This window comes from Strix uralensis, chromosome 3 (genome assembly GCF_047716275.1).
Source record: "Strix uralensis isolate ZFMK-TIS-50842 chromosome 3, bStrUra1, whole genome shotgun sequence".
Taxonomy (NCBI): Eukaryota; Metazoa; Chordata; class Aves; order Strigiformes; family Strigidae; genus Strix; species Strix uralensis.
The window spans coordinates 47,738,390-47,757,944 of NC_133974.1; the positions used below are offsets into that span (position 1 = coordinate 47,738,390).

A 19,555-nucleotide genomic window follows, 5' to 3' on the forward strand; every position below is an offset into this window, starting at 1 on the left:
ACTGAGGCTAGTGGTTTATATAAATCAATATGAAAGACTAGAAAACATGTTTTTCTCAAAAGTGGTCACTAACAATAATAGGCTAATAATTTAAGACAATGTTATTTAAATCTAATTTACATGATATCTTTATATGTGTGACAACTGAACCCTGCTTTTTTTTTTTTTTTTTTTTGCTGTAGAGTGATATGCTTCTACCTGTGTCAGTTCTAAAGAAATCCCTGCTACTTACTGGGTATGGAAAGCCATAATTTGTGAACACATTTTACAACATACTATTCATGGGAAAATCACTGCATGGAATCCTTCATTTTTGACTATTGGAGGAAAACAGCTATCAGGAAGGACCCTCATAAAAGACAAAAGATTTTTATATGACAACTGTCTCTTTCAAAATGCAGTTAATAGTAAGTAATTAAACCACAATAACAACTAAAACAGTATTCTGTAATATCAGAATAAATATTTATAACTTTGTTAAATAGCAAAGTGATAACAAAGGGCAACTGGTAAAGAACACAAAATATACACACTGGAGTGTAAATATGAAATTAATTATTAATATACAAGTGTACTGTGTCAGAAAGCTCTTACTGTAGGACCTTTAGATTGTTGCCAGCTCATGTGCATAGATCTCCCATACTCGTATGCAGATATATATGCACAGAGGAGAACCAGCAGGAAAGAAGATCAAAGGACAAGCTTTAATTCATCTTACCTAAACTCTATAACAAGCAGGAAGTAAAAGGCTCCACATGTGCCTTTCTTTTTTACTATAGTGAAAACTATCATTCTAAGTTCAACAGTCTTCTAGTAAGAAGAATTTTGTACATGTAAGTGAATTCTGTATCACCTGTATGATTTTTAGTGGGTAAGTTCTATCTTTATAGAGCTTTTCAACATACCTGTAAAAGACCAGAAAATTATTTTTATATAAACAACTCTAATTTTATTTTTATCAATGGGTATATACTGGCTTAAGGAAAATGAATTTCTAGTTCAGGGAGTAAATTCTGTTTAGCTGGATCAGAAAGTGACCACTTCTATGTAACTTGGTTTTTGTTAGTTATTTGAGCAGCTATTGTCAAGTATCAGTGTCTTAGTTGTGTGAAATACGTGAAAGGTAGCAAATCCAGGCAAAATTTACTTCTTTCTTTTTTTTTAAATCACATCTTATGGAAGGCTATAAAGGCTGATTACAATAATGAACTTAGAAGGGACATCCACTTTATAGAAAAAGTGTAGGTGAAATTGGATCCAATCCTGTGAATGGGATTCAGCTGTCATAACGTAGGTGCTGCAAGACGTATTGCCTTCAGCCACAGTTATAAAAGTGCTTCAAACTCCAATGAGTCCTTTGCCAGCCTCTATAGCTTGTACCCTGAGAGAGTCTCAGGTAGTCTGAAAGGGCTGTAGATGTCTGTTTTCAGGCAAATGAATCTTGCTTTGTGTCTCCCCAAAATTCCTCTTTATAACTCAGTGTTAAAGTATTAACTGTGACTGTAAATAACCTTAAATTGCTGGGCTGATGAGCACAAGATAAAAAAACCCAAACAACTAACAACAACAAGAAACCACTAAAACCAGCACAACATAACTAACCCTCTGTCTCAGAATTGTCATTCAGGCTTTGCTAGTGGAAGATGTGAATCTTTAAAGACTAGAAAAAGCCAAATGAACATTTTAAAAGATATCCTTATCTCTAAATTGGAGAGACATGGATTTGATGGATGGACCAGTCAGTGGATAAGGAATTGCCTGGATGGTTGCACTCAAAGAGTTGTGGTCAATGGCTTGAAGTCCAGGTGGAGACCAGTAATGAGTGGCATACCGCAGGGGTTGGTATTGGGACCAGAATTGTTTAACATCTTTGTCAGTGACATGGACAGTGAATTTGAGTGCACCCCCAAGTTTGCTGGTGACACCAAGCTGTGTGGTGCAGTCAACACTCTGGAGGGAAGGGATGCCATCCAGGCGGGACCTTGGCAGGCTTGAGAAGTGGGCCTATACAAACCTCATGAAATTCAACAAGGCCAAGTGCAAGGTCCTGCACATGGTTTGAGGCAACCCCAAGCACAAATACGGGCTGGGCAATGAGTGGATTGAGAGCAGCCCCGCGGAGGAGGACTTGGGTGTGTTGGTTGATGAGAAGCTCAACATGACCCAATAATGTGTGTTTGCAGCTCAGAAAGCCAACCATATCCTGGGCTGCATCAGAAGAAGTGTGACCAACAGGTCGAGGGAGGTGATTCTCACCCTCTACTCTGCTCTCATGACACCCCACCTGGAGTACTCTGTTCAGCTCTGGGGCCCCCAACGTAAGAAGGACATGGACCTGTCATGTCATGGAGCAAGTCCAGAGGAGGGCCATGAAGATGATCGGGAGGCTGGAGCACCTCCCTTATGAGGACAGGCTGAAAGAGTTGGGGTTGTTCTGCCTAGAGAAGAGAAGGCTCTGGGAGACCTGATAGCAGCCTTCCAGTACTTAAAGGGGGCCTACAGGAAAGATGGGGAGGGACTCTTTGTCAAGTGGTGTAGTGATAGGATGAGAGGTAGCAGTTTTAACCTGAAAGAGGGTAGATTTAGATTAGATATAAGGAAGAAGCTCTTTACTGTGAGGATGGTGGGGCACTGGAAGATGTTGCCCAGAGAAGTGGTGTATGCCCCCTCCCTGGAAGTGTTCAAGGCCAGGTTGGACGGGGCTTTGAGCAACATGATCTAGTGGAAGGTGTCCGTGCACATGGCAGGGTGGTTGGAACTAGACGATCTTTCAGGTCCTTTTCAGCCCAAACCATTCTACGATTTTATATTCAGTATCTGCACTAAATTTAAGCTACTCCTTGCCACACAAAAGTGTGAAGGTAACAAAGTCTTGTTTTCTGAGATTAGTGTAATTTCTGAATGATGACAGTCAGATGACCAACTGTTGTACAAGATTTAAGTATCCAAAAAGCGTTTGGTCTTAAATACTACCCAAAACGTACACTATAAAATTTGTTTGGTAATGATGCTTTGATCACTTCTGTTCCTAAACTGAAATCAAATAGTATAACCTCAAATAATCTGTTGCTTTGTTTGAATATAAAAATGATTTCAAGTTTTTCCATATTTTAAAATGATAGTGCTTCAACACAGTAAAACTCATACTAATATAAAGGTCTAAATGAAAAAATGTTGAAGGTCAGTCACATTCGTCTTTGATATAGAAGAAATGTGTTGGGGTCTAGAAACTGCTAAAAATGTAGCTGTGTTTTGACATCACCAAAATATTAAATATATTTGTCTGACCTTTCTGTTTGATAAATTTTAATAACATATTTCAGTTCTATTGTGTGTCATTAAAGGAAAATTAATTAGGACTTTTATTTGTCAGTTGTGGTTGAGAAATACTAGATTTTTTAGATAAAATTTATTTATTTATTGGTGAACAAATACATCTCTCCACAATAAACATAAAATGGAGAGAATTCAGATAACAGTTTCGGTGATGTTCTCTCTCAGAACACAAACCACCTATTAGATAAACCTCTATTACATAAAGTTTTCTACTGCAAATATCACAAATTCACATCATCAGAAAGAAGCAAAATTCCCCGGCTCCAGAAGGAAGACCTATTTTGTCTTGTAATGTTACTGGATTTCAAGCCACCTTAGGAGATGGCAGGCTATATCCATTGTCTGCTACAGTGTAATGTCTTTAGTTTCCCTAAGTCATCTGCAAAAAGTGAAAAATCAGTACTGAATGCTTTATAACTAGCATCAAGTAAGGCCCTCTACCTCTTGTATGTGAAGAAACAGTGAATAAGAAAACTGTACCCACCATTTGCACAACACATGGTTTTGCAGAACTCTATTTTACTCCAAGCTATCTCTTTTCCAGGCTGAATTATCCTTCATCATGCACTCCTTATGTGAAATTCATTATATAATTTGTTGCCTTTCTCTTTACCTTTTACAAATATATAATATTTGAAATGAGTGGGATTTGGTTCAAGGTTCAGATACATGTATGTGCCATGTACTCAAACTTCCCTTTCAGTCAATGGAAATTAGCAGATGAAATGGGCAAGCCGTACTGATAAGCTACAAAAGAACTGATAAAATTTGAGATCTATTGTGTTTCAGAGCCATCTGTGTAGATAAGACATGAGATCTGGGAAAGACACATTACTTTTCTGTAGCAGAAGCCAGGAGGGGTAACTTCAGCGTTGTCAGGTAGCCCGTGTGTGGACATATGCATTGAGTCCTAGATGACTGTGCTCAGGTGAACTGAACTGTTCTCCAAGATCTATCAAATACAGTGGGAACTTGCACTCCTAGCACACTTATGGGCTTTTAAACATAGGTGTCTTAATCTTCAGCTTCAGTCATTCCCTGTGACCCCCACCCCTTCCTGGAGGGCATTAAAACTGTGTGCAATGTGCAAGATATCAGCATGAAAGTAGAGCTTCCACATTATACACTATTTTAGAATTTATCTTCCAGATTGTGGTTTTAAATTGTTCTTTCCCCTGTTTTGTTGCTGATATTTAGACCGTTTTTCTAATGGAAAGAGTCGGAATGATTCTGTCAGTATCCCACCTCCTTGCTAAGTATGCTTCCTTGCTTGAATACCTGAAAAGAGAGGTTGTAGAGATGTTTTGTGAAAAGAGTGGCTAGATAGCCTGTCCATCTGCCTAAAACTATTATTGTTAGACAATGACAAATCCAGTTGCAAGATACAGATTACTTGAGAAAACATTTTATATGATACCTATGATTCATGAAATATGTTTTTTCTTCCAAAAAAATAGTCTCCTCCGTGGAGGTTCTTTAAAAAAAATAAAAGCCTCAACGTGGGGACAAACTGATCATACTGGATGAAAAAATAATTTCTTATTAAACCATGTAAATTAGAAGAAAAACATGAAGTATTTTTACTGTCTAGTCTTCTGTTGTTACAAAAGCGAGTTTTCACTGTGGACAAAGTGTAAAGCATTTTAGACTTTTTAAAGTATATCCTTGTCAATAAAAAAAAAGATGTTAATACTGTGGTCATACTAGATAAGACAGTATTCTGGTTAAAGATTTATCTGTCTGGAAGAGTTTGGCCATGTACTAGAAAAATATATAGAAGAAAGAATTAAATGGAAGAGTTGCTTTAGATAAAATAACAGGTAATATTTAATCCATATATAGGGTACAGATAAGGTAGGATGCATAACTCCTGCTTTCCTGCCAAAACAACTTTTTAATTTTTCCAAAGAGGCTTCTAATTCAGTAAGTAAAACTTAATTATCAAATTAGTGAACAACTTTTAGAGCATAATTGTCATTCTAGCTGGTAAATTTTTAGCATTTAAAATCTTGATAAAACAAAATATCTGCACATAATTGATGATCAATCTAAACCAACTTTGGATACATCTAGTGCTGAATTCTGGGATATAGTTGGAAACAGAATGAAAGGATATACTGTGGAAGTATCATTTGCACATCTAGATCACAGTTCAGTCATTAGGAATATAAACACCTTTCCTCTCATGGAAAAGATAATTAGGTAATTATTAAGAAAACCAAATGACAGTCAGATGTACTGCAAATGAGAGGGGAGTGTAAAGTATTCAGTATCTCTGGGCTTCAGATCAAATGTTTTTATCTTCTGCTTGTGTATGACACTTTCCCCCAGCCCTTCCAATAATATTTCTGTAGGCTGTGAATTAAACACTGCTGGTTTATCATTGGAGAAGTGAATCAGTATCTCTGATATGCATCATACTAAAACAGACCCTCTCATGCCTCATTAAACATTTTTGTGTGTTTATTTCAAGATCCCACTAGAATCTGTTCCCTACATGAATCTGCCATAAATTATCAGTTTCTGAAGCACTCAACTTTCCTATGCATTAACGTGATTTTTATTGATATTTATCATATTAATTGACTGACTTTAGAAATAGAAATCTGTGGCAAAATTTCTGCATCTTTTTTGTAATATTTAGAAGAGAAATAGCATGCAAAAGCTTTCAAGAAGCTTTACATTTACAATTATATATCTGGTTATTTATGGAGTTGATATAGTAAATTTCATTCATTTGTTTAGAGATAATTGTCTTAATTTTTTCTGCTAATGTTTTGTTTATATAAGTCATATGGAGATGCATAATTTATCTTAGGTCACATTACAAAATGTAGTATTTCGCTATTAATGTAACTTATGAAATAGGTGAGCTCAAAGAATCTGAACCAGTGTATTTAAAAGTTTGAAGATAGATTTGCAGAGTGTAGAAGCAGATGAACTTAATATCTCTGCTTTTGAAGATAAGAAGCTTTTTTGGTTTTGTTTAGCTTCTTCTTTTGTCCATGTTAACACTTAACAATCTCGATCTTTGCGGATCCATCTTTTTCTTGCTTCTTGGAATTTTTGTCATCAGCACCTAATACTTAGTTGTTTGTTCATACTATTTGCTTGTTTCTCTACTCATGGTACATCACTTTTTTTCTTTTTTTTTCTCCCATGGCTGAAGACTCAAAATGGGAATCACTGAGAGAAATATAGAAATACCATTTCTATGGAGTCCAAGCAACTGGTACATTAGGAACAGGAATAGTGAAGATTTTTCCATATAATATTCTATAACACACCTTAGTCTTCTGAAAATTGCTTCTAAGTATTTAAACCATAATTCTGTAGCAGCACGTACCATATTTTAACCAGGGTAGCAATACTTTTGACAAACTTTATTTTGGTGAGATTTTTACTAAGATGAAAAGATAATGACTTAATTTCTAAACAACTCTCTAATTCAAACATTTTTGGAACTGAACATTTGGGTACTGAAGTGCATCATTAAATGTAACAACAAAAAGTTTGTCACATTTAAAACTTCTCTGTCAGGCTGATTTTGAAGTTTGTATTTTAATTCTTTTATGACTATTGTAACTTTGCCTGTTATATCACAGCATTTCTATAGCAGTGATTTCAAGCTGTTTAATTGTAATACAGATGGGAAACACTTTAAAAAGGTGATTAAATGCTCCAAGCAGTACTGAAGAAAATTTATCTTTTAATAGCTTTAAGGACAAAATGGTAACAAACTTTTCTGGTTAATGCACTGTAGCATGGCAGTGTTAGGAAGCAGTAATGCATTATTATGATGTAATGTAAAACATGCTGTAGCAAACTAAAATTTGAAAATATTTTAGTGAATTATAAAAATAACTGAAAAAAATTTTTCTCACTTTACAGTGCCATATGCAGGACAAGAAATCTTTATTTTGTATCTCATATATACAGTCCTTAGAAAACAAAACCACACTGCTTCTAGACTCTGCTAAATGAGTGGTTTTACAAGTTCTTGTCTCTGATTATTCAGATCTTTTATAATATGTTGTATTTTTAAGCATTTGTGAGTAATTTCAATAAAGTGCTTGTTTCTTGATAATTTTGGAAAGAGGAAACGAAAGTTATTTATTTTGAAGTTTTACATAGGTCTTAAATGTGAGAATCTTTTTTTTTTTTCTTTAGAAAGAAAATTATAATGCATATTATCTGATTCTCATTTGCTAGATCCTGCAGTGCTTAATTTGTTGCTTTTAAATTAGCTGCTGGGTCTTAACAGGGTGAGTCAACTGGATAACTGGAAGCTGACTCTGAAGGTACTTCTGGCTAGCACATGCCGATATTTGATGCTGAAGATACATTACGAATTACTTGACCAGAAAAACCAAGCAGAAGGTGATCTGACTGTATAATACCAGTCCGTTAAGGTGGACTAGTATTGTGGAAGGAAGCATAGAATTAAAGAAGAAAGCATGTTGGAAGCTACAGGCTGGGACTGTAGATTACTCAGGAAGATAACCTGAGCCCTGACCCTGACTTTGTCTTCTATTTTCTACATTCTGTCTGCATTTATTTATCGTTGGCATAGATTGGAAATTGGCCAATGTGACACCCATATATAAGAAGGATCGGAAGGATGATCCGGGAAATTACAGCCCTGTCAGTTTGACTTTGGTGCCCGGGAAGCTGATGGAGCAGCTCATCCAGAGTACCATCACACAACACATGCCGGACAACCAGATGATCAGGCACAGTCAGCATGGGTTTATGAAAGGCAGGTCCTGCTTGACAAACCTGATCTCCTTCTATGACAGAGTGACCTGCTTATTGGATAAGGGAAAGGCTGTGGATGTTGTCTACCTTGACTTTAGTAAGGCCTTTGGCACTGTTTCCCACAGCATTCTCCTGGTGAAACTGGCTGCTTGTGGCTTGGACGGGCACATGCTTTGCTGGGTAAAAAACTGGCTGGATGGCCGGGCCCAAAGAGTGGTGGTGAACGGAGTTAAATCCAGTTGGAGGCCGGTCACGAGTGGTGTCCCCCAGGGCTCGGTTTTGGGGCCACTCCTGTTTAACATCTTTATTGATGATCTAGACGAGGGGATCGAGTGCACCCTCAGTAAGTTTTCAGATGACACCAAGTTGGGTGGGAGTGTTGATCTGCTCGAGGGTAGGGAGGCTCTGCAGAGAGATCTGGACAGGCTGGAGCGATGGGCTAAGGCCAGCTGTATGAGTTTCAATAAGGCCAAATGCCAGGTGCTGCACTTGGGCCACAACAACCCCCAGCAGCGCTACAGGCTTGGGGAGGAGTGGCTGGAGAGCTGCCAGTGAGAGAGGGACCTGGGGGTGTTGATTGACAGCCGGCTGAACATGAGCCAGCAGTGTGCCCAGGTGGCCAAGAAGGCCAATGGCATCCTGGCTTGTATCAGAAATAGTGTGGCCAGCAGGGACAGGGAAGTGATCTTACCCCTGTCATCGACACTGGTGAGGCTGTACCTCGATTACTGTGTTCAGTTTTGGGCCCCTCACTACAAAAAGGACATTGAATTACTCGAGCGTGTCCAAAGAAGGGCAACGAAGCTGGTGAAGGGTCTGGAGGACAGGTCTTATGAGGAGCAGCTGAGGGAATTGAGGTTGTTTAGTCTGGAGAAGAGGAGGCTGAGGGGAGACCTCATCGCCCTCTACAACTTCTTGAAAGGAGGTTGCAGAGAGTTGGGGATGAGTCTCTCTAACGAAGTAACAAGCAATAGGACAAGAGGGAATGGCCTCAAGTTTCACCAGGGAAGGTTTAGACTGGATATTAGGAAATATTTCTTTACAGAAGGAGTTGTTAGGCGTTGGAATGGGCTGCCCAGGGCAGTGGTGGAGTCCCCATCCCTGGAGGTATTTAAGAGTAGGGTTGACATAGTGCTTAGAGATATGGTATAGTTGAGAACTGTCAATGAATGTTAGGTTAATGGTTGGACTAGATGATCTTCAAGGTCTTTTCCAACCTAGATGATTCCGTGATTTTCTACAAGAAATTGATTGGATAAGAAGCAAATGATCTGGAAATCATGGGCTGGTTCCTATTTCATACCTAGCAGAGGTATATAGAAGGATATGATAACTTTAGGTTTTCTTTTGTTTTCTGGACCTTATAGACTGAAAATTCCCGTCTATATGGTAACTTATCTCAAATCAAATTTGAACATTAGGTTATATGTGACTATATTGCCTGCTGGTGAGAGCATTGTTCTGAACAGTGAAAGACATGGGCTTAGAGTTCAGTATATGATAAAATCTGTTTTCTGCTTTATAGGCAAGTGCTTTAACATGTTGTTTATTTGAAAAAAATTAGTAACGGTATAATCACAAGCAGTATATTTCATTGAAGGTGTCTTTCAATGTAAGCTGTGATTTGAACTTCTACCAGTTAAGATCCTCCTGACTTTTGTGAAGTTTAGGCATGCTTCTGTTTCATCTTTATATGTCGAGAGGTCCTAGCATGAGTTTCTTATTTTGCAGTATTACTCTACATGCTTGGATGCCTACAGTTCCTGGGAAACTTTTCAGCTTTCCATAGAATTGTCAAGTGATTCCTGGTAACTGGTGAACCACAGCCTCTGAATTTCTTTGAAGAAATTAAGTGCATAACTTTTCTAAGCCCTGCTTGAAAATTAAAATCATAAGATATGACTCTGAGTCCTACATTCTTGTTTACCTTATTAAAACAGAACTGAAGCAAAAAAAAAAAAAAAAAGGAAAAAAAAAAAATCTTTTGCTCTAGCTTTTGAATGTGGACATATTAGTATTAAATAGGACAATATTGCAGGAGGCAAGTTCAAAATATATTTACTTTTTTAATGTCTACTTATTTTTCATGAGTGAATCGCTTATATTTTCTTTTAAAAACAAGTGAAAACCTGGAAGTTTCCTTTGTGTACAGTTTGGCTTCTCAAATGTAATTCAAAACTCAGACAAATGTTTTAGAAGATGGATCAATAGCATTCAGTGTGATGGAAAGAGAAAATCCTGGCCTGATGCAATATTGTTAGCATTTATCTATGGTCAGTGTGAGGAGATAAAGGAACTGTTTTTATCAGTGTTCTGCTATATTTTATGAGTCTTTCTAGAGCAAAATGAAATGGTCTATGGTTTGTGATATCTTCAAACTTATAAGCAGGAAAGTTTGAAGATCGTTAACTGCCCAGTAAGTGGCCTATAAACAGAAGTAAGACTTCTGTATTAGTCCTTGTGAAAGTATTTATGTAAAACCTAAGCATTTAAGTTTGCATATTATCTTCTTTAAAGATGTTTTGGAGGAAAACATTTTCTTTGTGGAGAATGAAAATCTCTTTATCTGGGTGTTGGCTGCCTCTTTAGAAAAAAGAGAAGGAAATGAAGGTGTGCTGTTTTAAGACTGTTTAAAACATTTTGTTAACCAGAGTAATGAAAAGCACATTTTAGCAAAATCTCCCAAGGCCATTTTTGTAGTCACATTTCATTTAGTGTTTTGTTTCCTTTTGTTACTGTTAGTCATGACAGACTAAATATTACATGAATGTCATAATTACATTGAAATTATCAAGTGTATTCTGTAATAAATTGCTTAGCATGTCATAGGAAGCTAATGTATGTCCTTAAAATGGGAATTCTTACAGATAGTACATTCTAACACTAGATGAATGTGTTCAGGTGTTCTTATATTGCCTGTTATCTTTAGTCATATTCTGTTGATATTCTGACTGAAAGGAGTAATATTTGTAAACAGAGATGCTATCAGAAGCAGTGTTTTATAAGTATGCTGCATACTTCAGTCTAATAATATTTTTTAGTAATATTTTATGACTTTTCAAAGCATATTTGGAACTGTGCTGATGAAAGGTAAGATTCTGACACAGTGTTTGTCACATCTGACTTAAAGAAGATGTTAAAATGTATCAAATTATTTTTAAAAAACAATTTAAAGATGCTTATCATTTGTATGTACTTACCTTTAAATTTTTTTTCCCCATTTTTATAAGATAAAGAAACTTTTGTTCAAGTGAGATCCATGCTTATTATTTCCTCATATTTAAGAAAACAGAACAAAACAAAGCAAACTCTTTCTGTTTTGATATAAAATTTAACATTAAATTAACAGGATAAACCTAACATTGACTGGATATTTAGCCCCTTATATATTGTACAGTCAGAAAATATATAGTTTTATTTGTCTTAAATCTGTAGATAATTCAAATCCTTTTAGGAGAAACATGTCTTAAAGTTGCCAGTTTCATGCAACTACACTAAAATATCAATCAAAAGATAGCTTGGATGCTGAAGGTAATATTTCTATGCATTTCATAGTGCAAGATTTGCAGGATTCTGTCATTATACCTTCATACATTGATTCCATGAATCCTTTAACATAAATTATGTCTCATTTCAAAACATGTAACTGATTTTCCAGTAATTGTGCCTCTATTGCAATATTGAGGTGTTTGTTACATCTGGGGTGAGTTATTTATTTTCCAGAAAAGCTTCTTGTCCAAGGTCACACAGGAAATCAGTGACAATGAAAATAAACCCCAGAAACTTCAGGTCTTGCTTCCCTCCTCCATATCCTACGCACACTCAGTATGGATAAAGGATACTGCTAGAGGGTACTGTCTTTTCCTACAGTGTATTATCCCCATAAAAATGACTTCAAAGTCGAATAAGCAGAGTTTTCTATGTCAAGTGATCCTTTTAAACTTTTTCCTGTTGTGAGATTCAGAAAGCTTTAAATATAATTTTGAAAAGGAATAATAAAAACATGGTATAGTCCAGATTCACACTGCTGTATTCTAAATCAATATAAAAAAATAAACTAAATTTTTTAATGGAAAAGGTTGCAAAGAAGGAAATTTTTCATTTGTTTTTAATATCTTGGATGAAAGTGATTCATTTTCTCAAATCCTGTTCCAGACAGAAATAAGTGGTTAAGATATAGTTTTGTTCCGTATTTATAGGAAGCACGTGTCTAAGCTGGAAACCTTTATGGAGGTCTATGAACCACCTCTGTAGCCTTCCAGTCCATAATGAGTTTATCAGTACAGCCCATAGCATGCTTAATTAGGGCTAAAATGTCTTCAGCCAGTACCTCTGATCAGTCACTGTAGCACAGCACCTACCATGCCTCCTGCTCCCAGTATCATCCATGTCATGTCAGTGATATTGGGTTTTTCAGATGAGCCTCTTCACTGTCTTCTTGCTATGCCTGTATCTGGAAGATTGTAGTCCCTTCATGCTTCTAAAAAGCCATCACTTCCATCTCTGGAAATGTAGACAGTATACTAGCATCCATTGATCTCTTGATAATATGCTTTTGACTTTTTATCCCTCTACATGTAGTATCACTTTACATAATCATTGGGTCTGATTATGAAATGGCCTATTTCAAAATTGGAACACAGCAGATATAAACATATATTTTAATGGTATAATACCTGATAGACTTGCTTAATTGTCTCTTGAAACACTTTTTAGAAAAGTTCTTTATCACAGGTACCTTGTTACTCCTTTCTCCCACCTTTCCAGGTTAATTAAAGACTGAGACTTCATGTTTTCTGAATGGGAAATAATAAATCAGAATAAGAGATTTCTATTTGTCACATCAGGATGAGATCTGGGCACCATAGTTATCTTATATTCAAGGTATTGAATTGAGGTGAGGGAGAAGAAATAAAATAATTTCATTCTTATATAACTTCATATAAATTTATTGGTATAATTTAAACATATCTGTATGTTCTTAAAGTAAAATGATGGGAAGAAGTGTTACTGGGCAAGACAAACTGTTTTTAAAAACAATTTTTCTTCAGGCTCTCTGTCACCTTTTAATATTACTTAAGATGTGGGTTTACATTACTATATTTTAAAAGTTGCTGTATCGTTAAAGAAATGGTGCTAATGCCACAGTGTGACTGACATTACTTTTTATAATGTATTAATAAAGACCTTCTCCAAAGCAGATTGGTGCATGCTAATGATAATATGGCTATAATGTTAAAAAATTATAGATATTAATAACTAATGTGTGTGAGATCTTTATCAAGTTGTTTTGATATTAGAAAAAAACGAAACCTCATTTTACATCTTCATAGAAAGAAACACAGTTAAAATTGAAATAATGATTAATGTTCTTTTTTCTATAACTTTGCTGCTGTCAACAATGTTATATTACAATGAGTTTGTGTTTAATTTTTTCTCTCCTGATTTCACATTTGAAAATTAGCCTGGTAAATTCCTGATGCTGCCAAACCATAGAAGTTCTAATTCTGTGTATTTGTTGATATACTTGCAATAATATTGAAAAAGAATTATTTTAGATTCAGTAATTTACAGTAGTCTGTAAGCTTCATTTCAACTGATTTGTCAGATTATGATCTGAGGTAATGTGGCCTTCTGTTATACATTTAAAGGTTTAATTTTTCAGAGGACACAGACTGTAAAATAGCCTGTAGCTACTGTAATTAAATAGCATTTATTTCTACTGAAACAAACTTGGGACTGTACTAGAAATGAAGGAGAAATTCTTTGATTTAGTATCAGCCAGGTTTGCTATTTTTCTTTTTTGTAGTTCTACTTGGACACTTCTGAAGCTGGTTTGAATGTGCATTATTTCAAGTAGGTAACAGTAACTCAAGTTTTATGACATGCATCTGTTTCAAAAGTTCTCCATATGTAAGAGGAGGCGAGATTTACAAATAACTTCTTCTGGCACTTGTATTCATCCAGTGATTTTGTGTCGTTAAGCACTTTTGTACTTTCTGCTGGGTTTTATCAGATATTACATGGAGATGATAATGCAAAATACACAAGATAGTGATCCCCAAAGTGGAATGATTATGGGGAGAAAAATACCTATAAGCCTTTTGTGGAATAGAAATGGAAAGTTGAATGATTCAAATGGTTATCCTGTTCTTTGTGAAATTAGGTAGTTAAGAGCAGGACCAATTTTTTTTGAAATTTTTTGACAGGATGTGTAGCAAACTGATATTTTTTCCTCTGGATTTTATGTTTGAGAAAATGATTGAAAATTAAAGAAAACCAAGATAGCTTGAAAACTAAAAATGGTAATTCTTCAAATTTTTGGTGGAAAATGCAGACTTTTTAATTTCAACAATTTCAGAACAAATTGTTTTGGACTTGTATAATTGTTTTTAAAGCTATTTCAGATTTTCTTTTTCCTTGGAAAAGAATGAAAACTACATTACTCATACTCTTTTAGGCATTACATCCTTTTTGATAAAATATTATTATAATTTTTTTCCAGCGGTTTCTGTTTCTGAAGAAACTGTTACTGCATCAGTATTACACTGAATGACTGGATTTTCCCTATTGGTTATGGTAAAAGAACTCGGTCATATAAATATTTTTTCAATAGTGACAACTGTGATGAAAAATCCTAAAAAGTGAATTTCAGGTTCAGTAAAAGCAGTTCTAGTATATCAGGATTAGTAAGAGATCTAAATTATCCTGGATGTCACTGCAAAAGATACAGTATTTAAATTGTTTTACAATCGCTTTTGTATATCTGGCTTGGACTGGTCTGTCTTAAGCATTCCTCATCACTGTGATTCTTCAGGTGCTGATCGCTATTAAAATCTAGTGTGCTTTTGCTAAGTGCTTATCATGACAGTAAAAACTTGAAGAAGTGTTCAGCTATACTGCAGTCACCTACTGTACACAATAAAACTTCATGAGCTACAGATTGAGCTGTAGCTATGTGATGCCATATTCCCCAGTGTTACTATCATAGGGCAGAGATGAACTGACATATCATTAACATTGTAAATGAAGAAGTCATATAGGAGACCATTAAAGCAAGCTAAGCATTAAATGCACATTTTATTACTATTAAGTTTTCTGTCTCTGTTTTGAGCTAGCAGTGAAAATTCAGCCATTTCCTCTACGATGTGCTGCCAGTTGTACGTAAGAACTGATGCTTCTGTCTATTATGGGTCTATAAGCTGTGTTAAAAATAAGACAAACTCCAACACCTGCATTTTTCAAGCTGTTAGACAGAGATAGGCATTGGCTTGGTTGCTTGTCCACATATCAATGGCAAGATTTATAACTCTTCTGTCTGCTTATCTGAGACCATGCAGTGTATTCCTCAATTTTATTGTTAATAGGGCTATCCTGAATACAAGGTACAAGAGCAGTAAAGCACAGCCTACTTGGACGAGAACAGCATGACTCAATATTCTATAAGAGCTTCTGGAAACTACTATCCCTTTATAATTGAGTATACCTGAAGTGGAAATCCATCCTTTTTTATGAATTTCCTTTTCTTTTTATAAAAAAATGCAGTGCAATCTGTGGCTTATCTCCCATTATTAAGCCAGTGGTTTTACATATTTTTCTTTAAAAATACTCAATATTTTTTACTATTATTTGCATATTCAGTAATAAATACAGGAACATAACAGTAAGACCAAGGCAGTTTAAAGTTACCAAATAAGTTTCTACTTGCATCTTATGCAGCAATAGAGAAAGCACCTTTTAAAACTTCACATTCCTGCCAGTTATGAACTCATTTATGTGTCTTTGTTGAGTATCCTGAAAATATCTGAAGTGTAGACTTCCACACATGCTTAAAAGGGCTGTCATCTGGAGAATGAGGAGCTGTTTTGTGACTACATGCTGACAGTCAGAATGCAGACACGTGTCTGCCTAAGCTCCTGCTCTTCTTAGTGTGTGAGTTCAATTTAAACTGCTTAGATGTTCAATTAAAAAATGGTGGTGCCCTGTGTGCAGTATTAGGATGGCCAAAGCTAGCAGCTGTTGCTAGCTAGCAACAGGAGGAGCCTGGCATTTTCAGCCATTATGGATATTAGTAGAACATGGTGTGCTTTGAGAACCTGTTGATTTGAGTCTCTTCTCAGCGTGAAGATTAAGATGAACCTACACCTACCAGCATCCAAAATATTTAATTGTGGGATGCTCTTCCCATGCTGCTTGAGCAGACAGATAGAGAAGTAGCATAAAACTGAAATGAAAGGAAGCTAGTTGAAGTTTGAAATCCTACAGGTTAGAAAACGGCTAGGAAACTGCAAATATATGGTCTAATCTATATTCCTCTGGGGTTCTTATTTTTATTTCAGTGTCTATCTAGAGTACAATGTGAAAATATTCTAGAGCAGGAATCAGAACCTATGTTTTCCTTCCTCCTAGCAAAATATCTTAATCGTAAGACAACAGAAACAGGTTATTCTACCTCTGTTTTCCTTAGGAATGGAAATTTACCCTGAGGCAGACAGGTCATATGCTGCCAGCTTTGCAGGGGATACATTTATCACAGGGACAGAGAATGTGTGAGTGAGGGAATAAACCACTGAATGGCACATGTGGGAAATTACACATTGTTACCATTCACAGGAGATAGAGACTTTGTCATCTTCATAAAATTGTGTATGTGATGAAATGTCACTACCATTAGGAATTGCCCAGATATGAGAGGTCAAAATCCATTTTTAATTTTATTTTATCTTATACTGAGAGTAGTGACTATATCTTTGACATCAAGAATTTAGAAATGAGAATGATACGTACAGGAATAAAGAAGGAAGATTGTACTGAGCTTCAGACATATTGAAATTAAAGAAGAAATCTTCCAATGTAAAAATTTCAGGGAGAGGAAAGATATGTCGTAATGCTTGCTTATCTTTATGAATCCAACTTAGGATATGACCTTTTTTTAATAACTTTTTTTTGTGATACTGGTTTATTCAACTTCATTTAAATACCTGCTTTCCAGATGCCTATAAAATCTAAATTTTCATTACGTACATGGAAACTTCTTTTTATTTTTCTTGTCTCTTGATATCTGTACTTATAATTTATTCACTAATTTTTAGCTTTCTTCATCAATTTTAAAATATTTTCCCCAAATTCAGATAGGATCCTCCTATGTGTCACAGTTTGATTTATAATGTTTAGATGCTGTCAGTCGTAACCAGCACAAAACCTTGTCTATCAGACTATGTTTTCCTGAACAGAGCACTTCATTATTCTCAAAAGCAGTACGTTGCCTTTCATGTTAATATTACATTGTGCAAATAAACATTGTCTTTTTCTCAGATTTAAAATATGCTAGGTCTATATTTACCTGATTGTTATCCAAGTTTCTTTTACTTTAGCTTCTGAAGTATTTTTAATATTGGTTACTGATTACATATACATTCTATTCTCAATAAGTTTGGATCATTTCCCTAGGTATTTGAAGTTTTCTTAAGCATCTGCCTCTTCCATCAGTGCCTCATTCTCAGTTTTAAATGACCAATGTTTAAATATCAGTCACATCTCATCTCAGTGTTTAGTGCTTGTGCTTTTAAATTAATATTATTTGAGCATCTGCCCCTAGGGCTGTCATCAGGAATTTAAGGGCTCATCTGCAGGAAAAAAGTTAACAACTCCATTCTGTAGTGAGAAAGAAGTTGGAAAAGCAGGAGATTTGCAAAACTAAAAAGTCTTTTCATATTTAATAGTATCAGAAAGGGAAAGTTGATAACTAAATACACATTATTTTTGATTTAGAAATGGTTTATCTACTTGACTGGTGAACAAAACTGTTTAGAAACTGACTGTAGTTTGCAAAGTTCAGTCTGACTCAGTCCCTGTACATTCAGTTCCTGAGAGCTTCTTGCTGAGAAAATAGTGGAGAGTTGAATCAATTTTTTTAAACAATACAAAGCCAGGTAGCAACATTACTTTGGAAATGAATATGCATAATCTAGGAGAAAGAAAAGGAAAATGTTTCTTGCACAGGTACAATGCCTGGTTTATAATCAATGATCCTCAGATGGTGGTCATCAGCTGTCCATCAGCATTGACATATGCTGTTAGCATGAGGACCTAAGAGACCATATGGATACAGATTGTTTTTCTGAGGCATTCCATGTCACCACAGGAAGGACATATCTTCAAATTACTTTTGTTGTCACTGTATCCTTGGTCTTTCTAGACCCAAGAATAAATGATGTTACCCCAAAGTATGTATAAATTTACATTTCATGGGCAATTATATCTCATTCATGAGAAAAGAACAGTTGAAGTGCAGCACTGTTTCACGAACTTACTCGATTCATTTAAAATTAAGGCTGGCTCAGAAGTGTTCTAGAAATTGCCTGTCACTCGAGGCATGTCCAACTCTAGCAGTATGCTTTGTTTTGGGATGCTTTCATTGCATGATACAGTTTATGCAGGGTGTAGTTGCTTAGATTCCTGTATTTGCTGAGAATGAAGTTAACATGTATGTGTGGCTCAGTGCAAAAGAGAAAATTTGAACCTTTTGGTCAACATATTTATCAGTTCAGGCACACAGTCATGATAAAATATCTATATATCTTAATTTCTGGAGGCAGTTTGGGGCATCCCAGTTCCTTGCTCCTTTATATGTTGCACTTCCAGCGAACTCTCCAGGCCATTATAGCTGTATCATAAGTCTAGAAGAGTAGAAAACAAGAATCCATAAATCTCCCTCTCCCCTGCCACACACACAGGTGGTGGTTGATCTGGAAGGGGTAAAGGCAATAATTTCAAGTTTAATTATGTAAAATAATAATTACATATTCTTCATTCCTCTCCTGTTTTGCTTCTAAATAGTGTGGTTAGTTTATATTTCCACACTCTTTTTATTTACAATAGTAAAATAAATGTTGTATGGGAAAAAACAAACAGGTTTTCTTAAGGTAAGTTTGATTTGTGACTGTGTTATTTATGGTTTGACCTAAACCCCACCAAAATCATGAGATAATTTCATGATTTGCACTGTGTCAGGTTTATTAAGTTAAAAATTTCAGGTTGATGAATCTTTTCCCAAACTGATGATTAAAGGTGTTCTTGTATGCCATTTTGGCTTACTAGTGGTTTGGTTTTTTTCTTTCTTCTTTCTCCCACTACCAGGAGGCATTTTTGAATGTGTGGAATCTGGTCCAATGGGAGCAGAAGAACTAGCCTTCAGATTTGCTGTGAACACAATCAACAGAAACAGAACTCTTCTGCCAAACACCACATTAACATATGACACCCAAAAGATAAATCTCTATGACAGTTTTGAAGCATCCAAAAAAGGTAACCTTTTGCATATTTAATGTTTTCAATGAGGAACTAAGACTCACTTGGTTTACCTACCTGAAAAAATGTCTCTCCAATAAAGCCTTATGAAATGAGACAAGTTTGTAGGTGACATCAAAGAACTGCTTTAAAGACCACCCCTTGAAGGCTG

The 19,555-nt window shown here is 35.7% G+C and overlaps 1 protein-coding gene across 6 annotated transcripts in view; it reads left to right on the forward strand.

Annotated features, from left to right (window-relative positions):
• GRIK2 (glutamate ionotropic receptor kainate type subunit 2) overlaps positions 1-19,555 on the forward strand; it is a 445,887-nt gene that overhangs the window by 129,908 nt on the left and 296,424 nt on the right. For 5 of the 6 annotated variants that reach the window (XM_074862173.1, XM_074862175.1, XM_074862179.1 and 2 more), the window contains one exon: positions 19,234-19,401. In XM_074862173.1, the coding sequence (XP_074718274.1) occupies positions 19,234-19,401 (168 nt within the window). Of the gene's footprint in view, positions 1-19,233; positions 19,402-19,555 lie in introns of those variants that run through there. The other variant, XM_074862178.1, reaches the window with a different exon arrangement.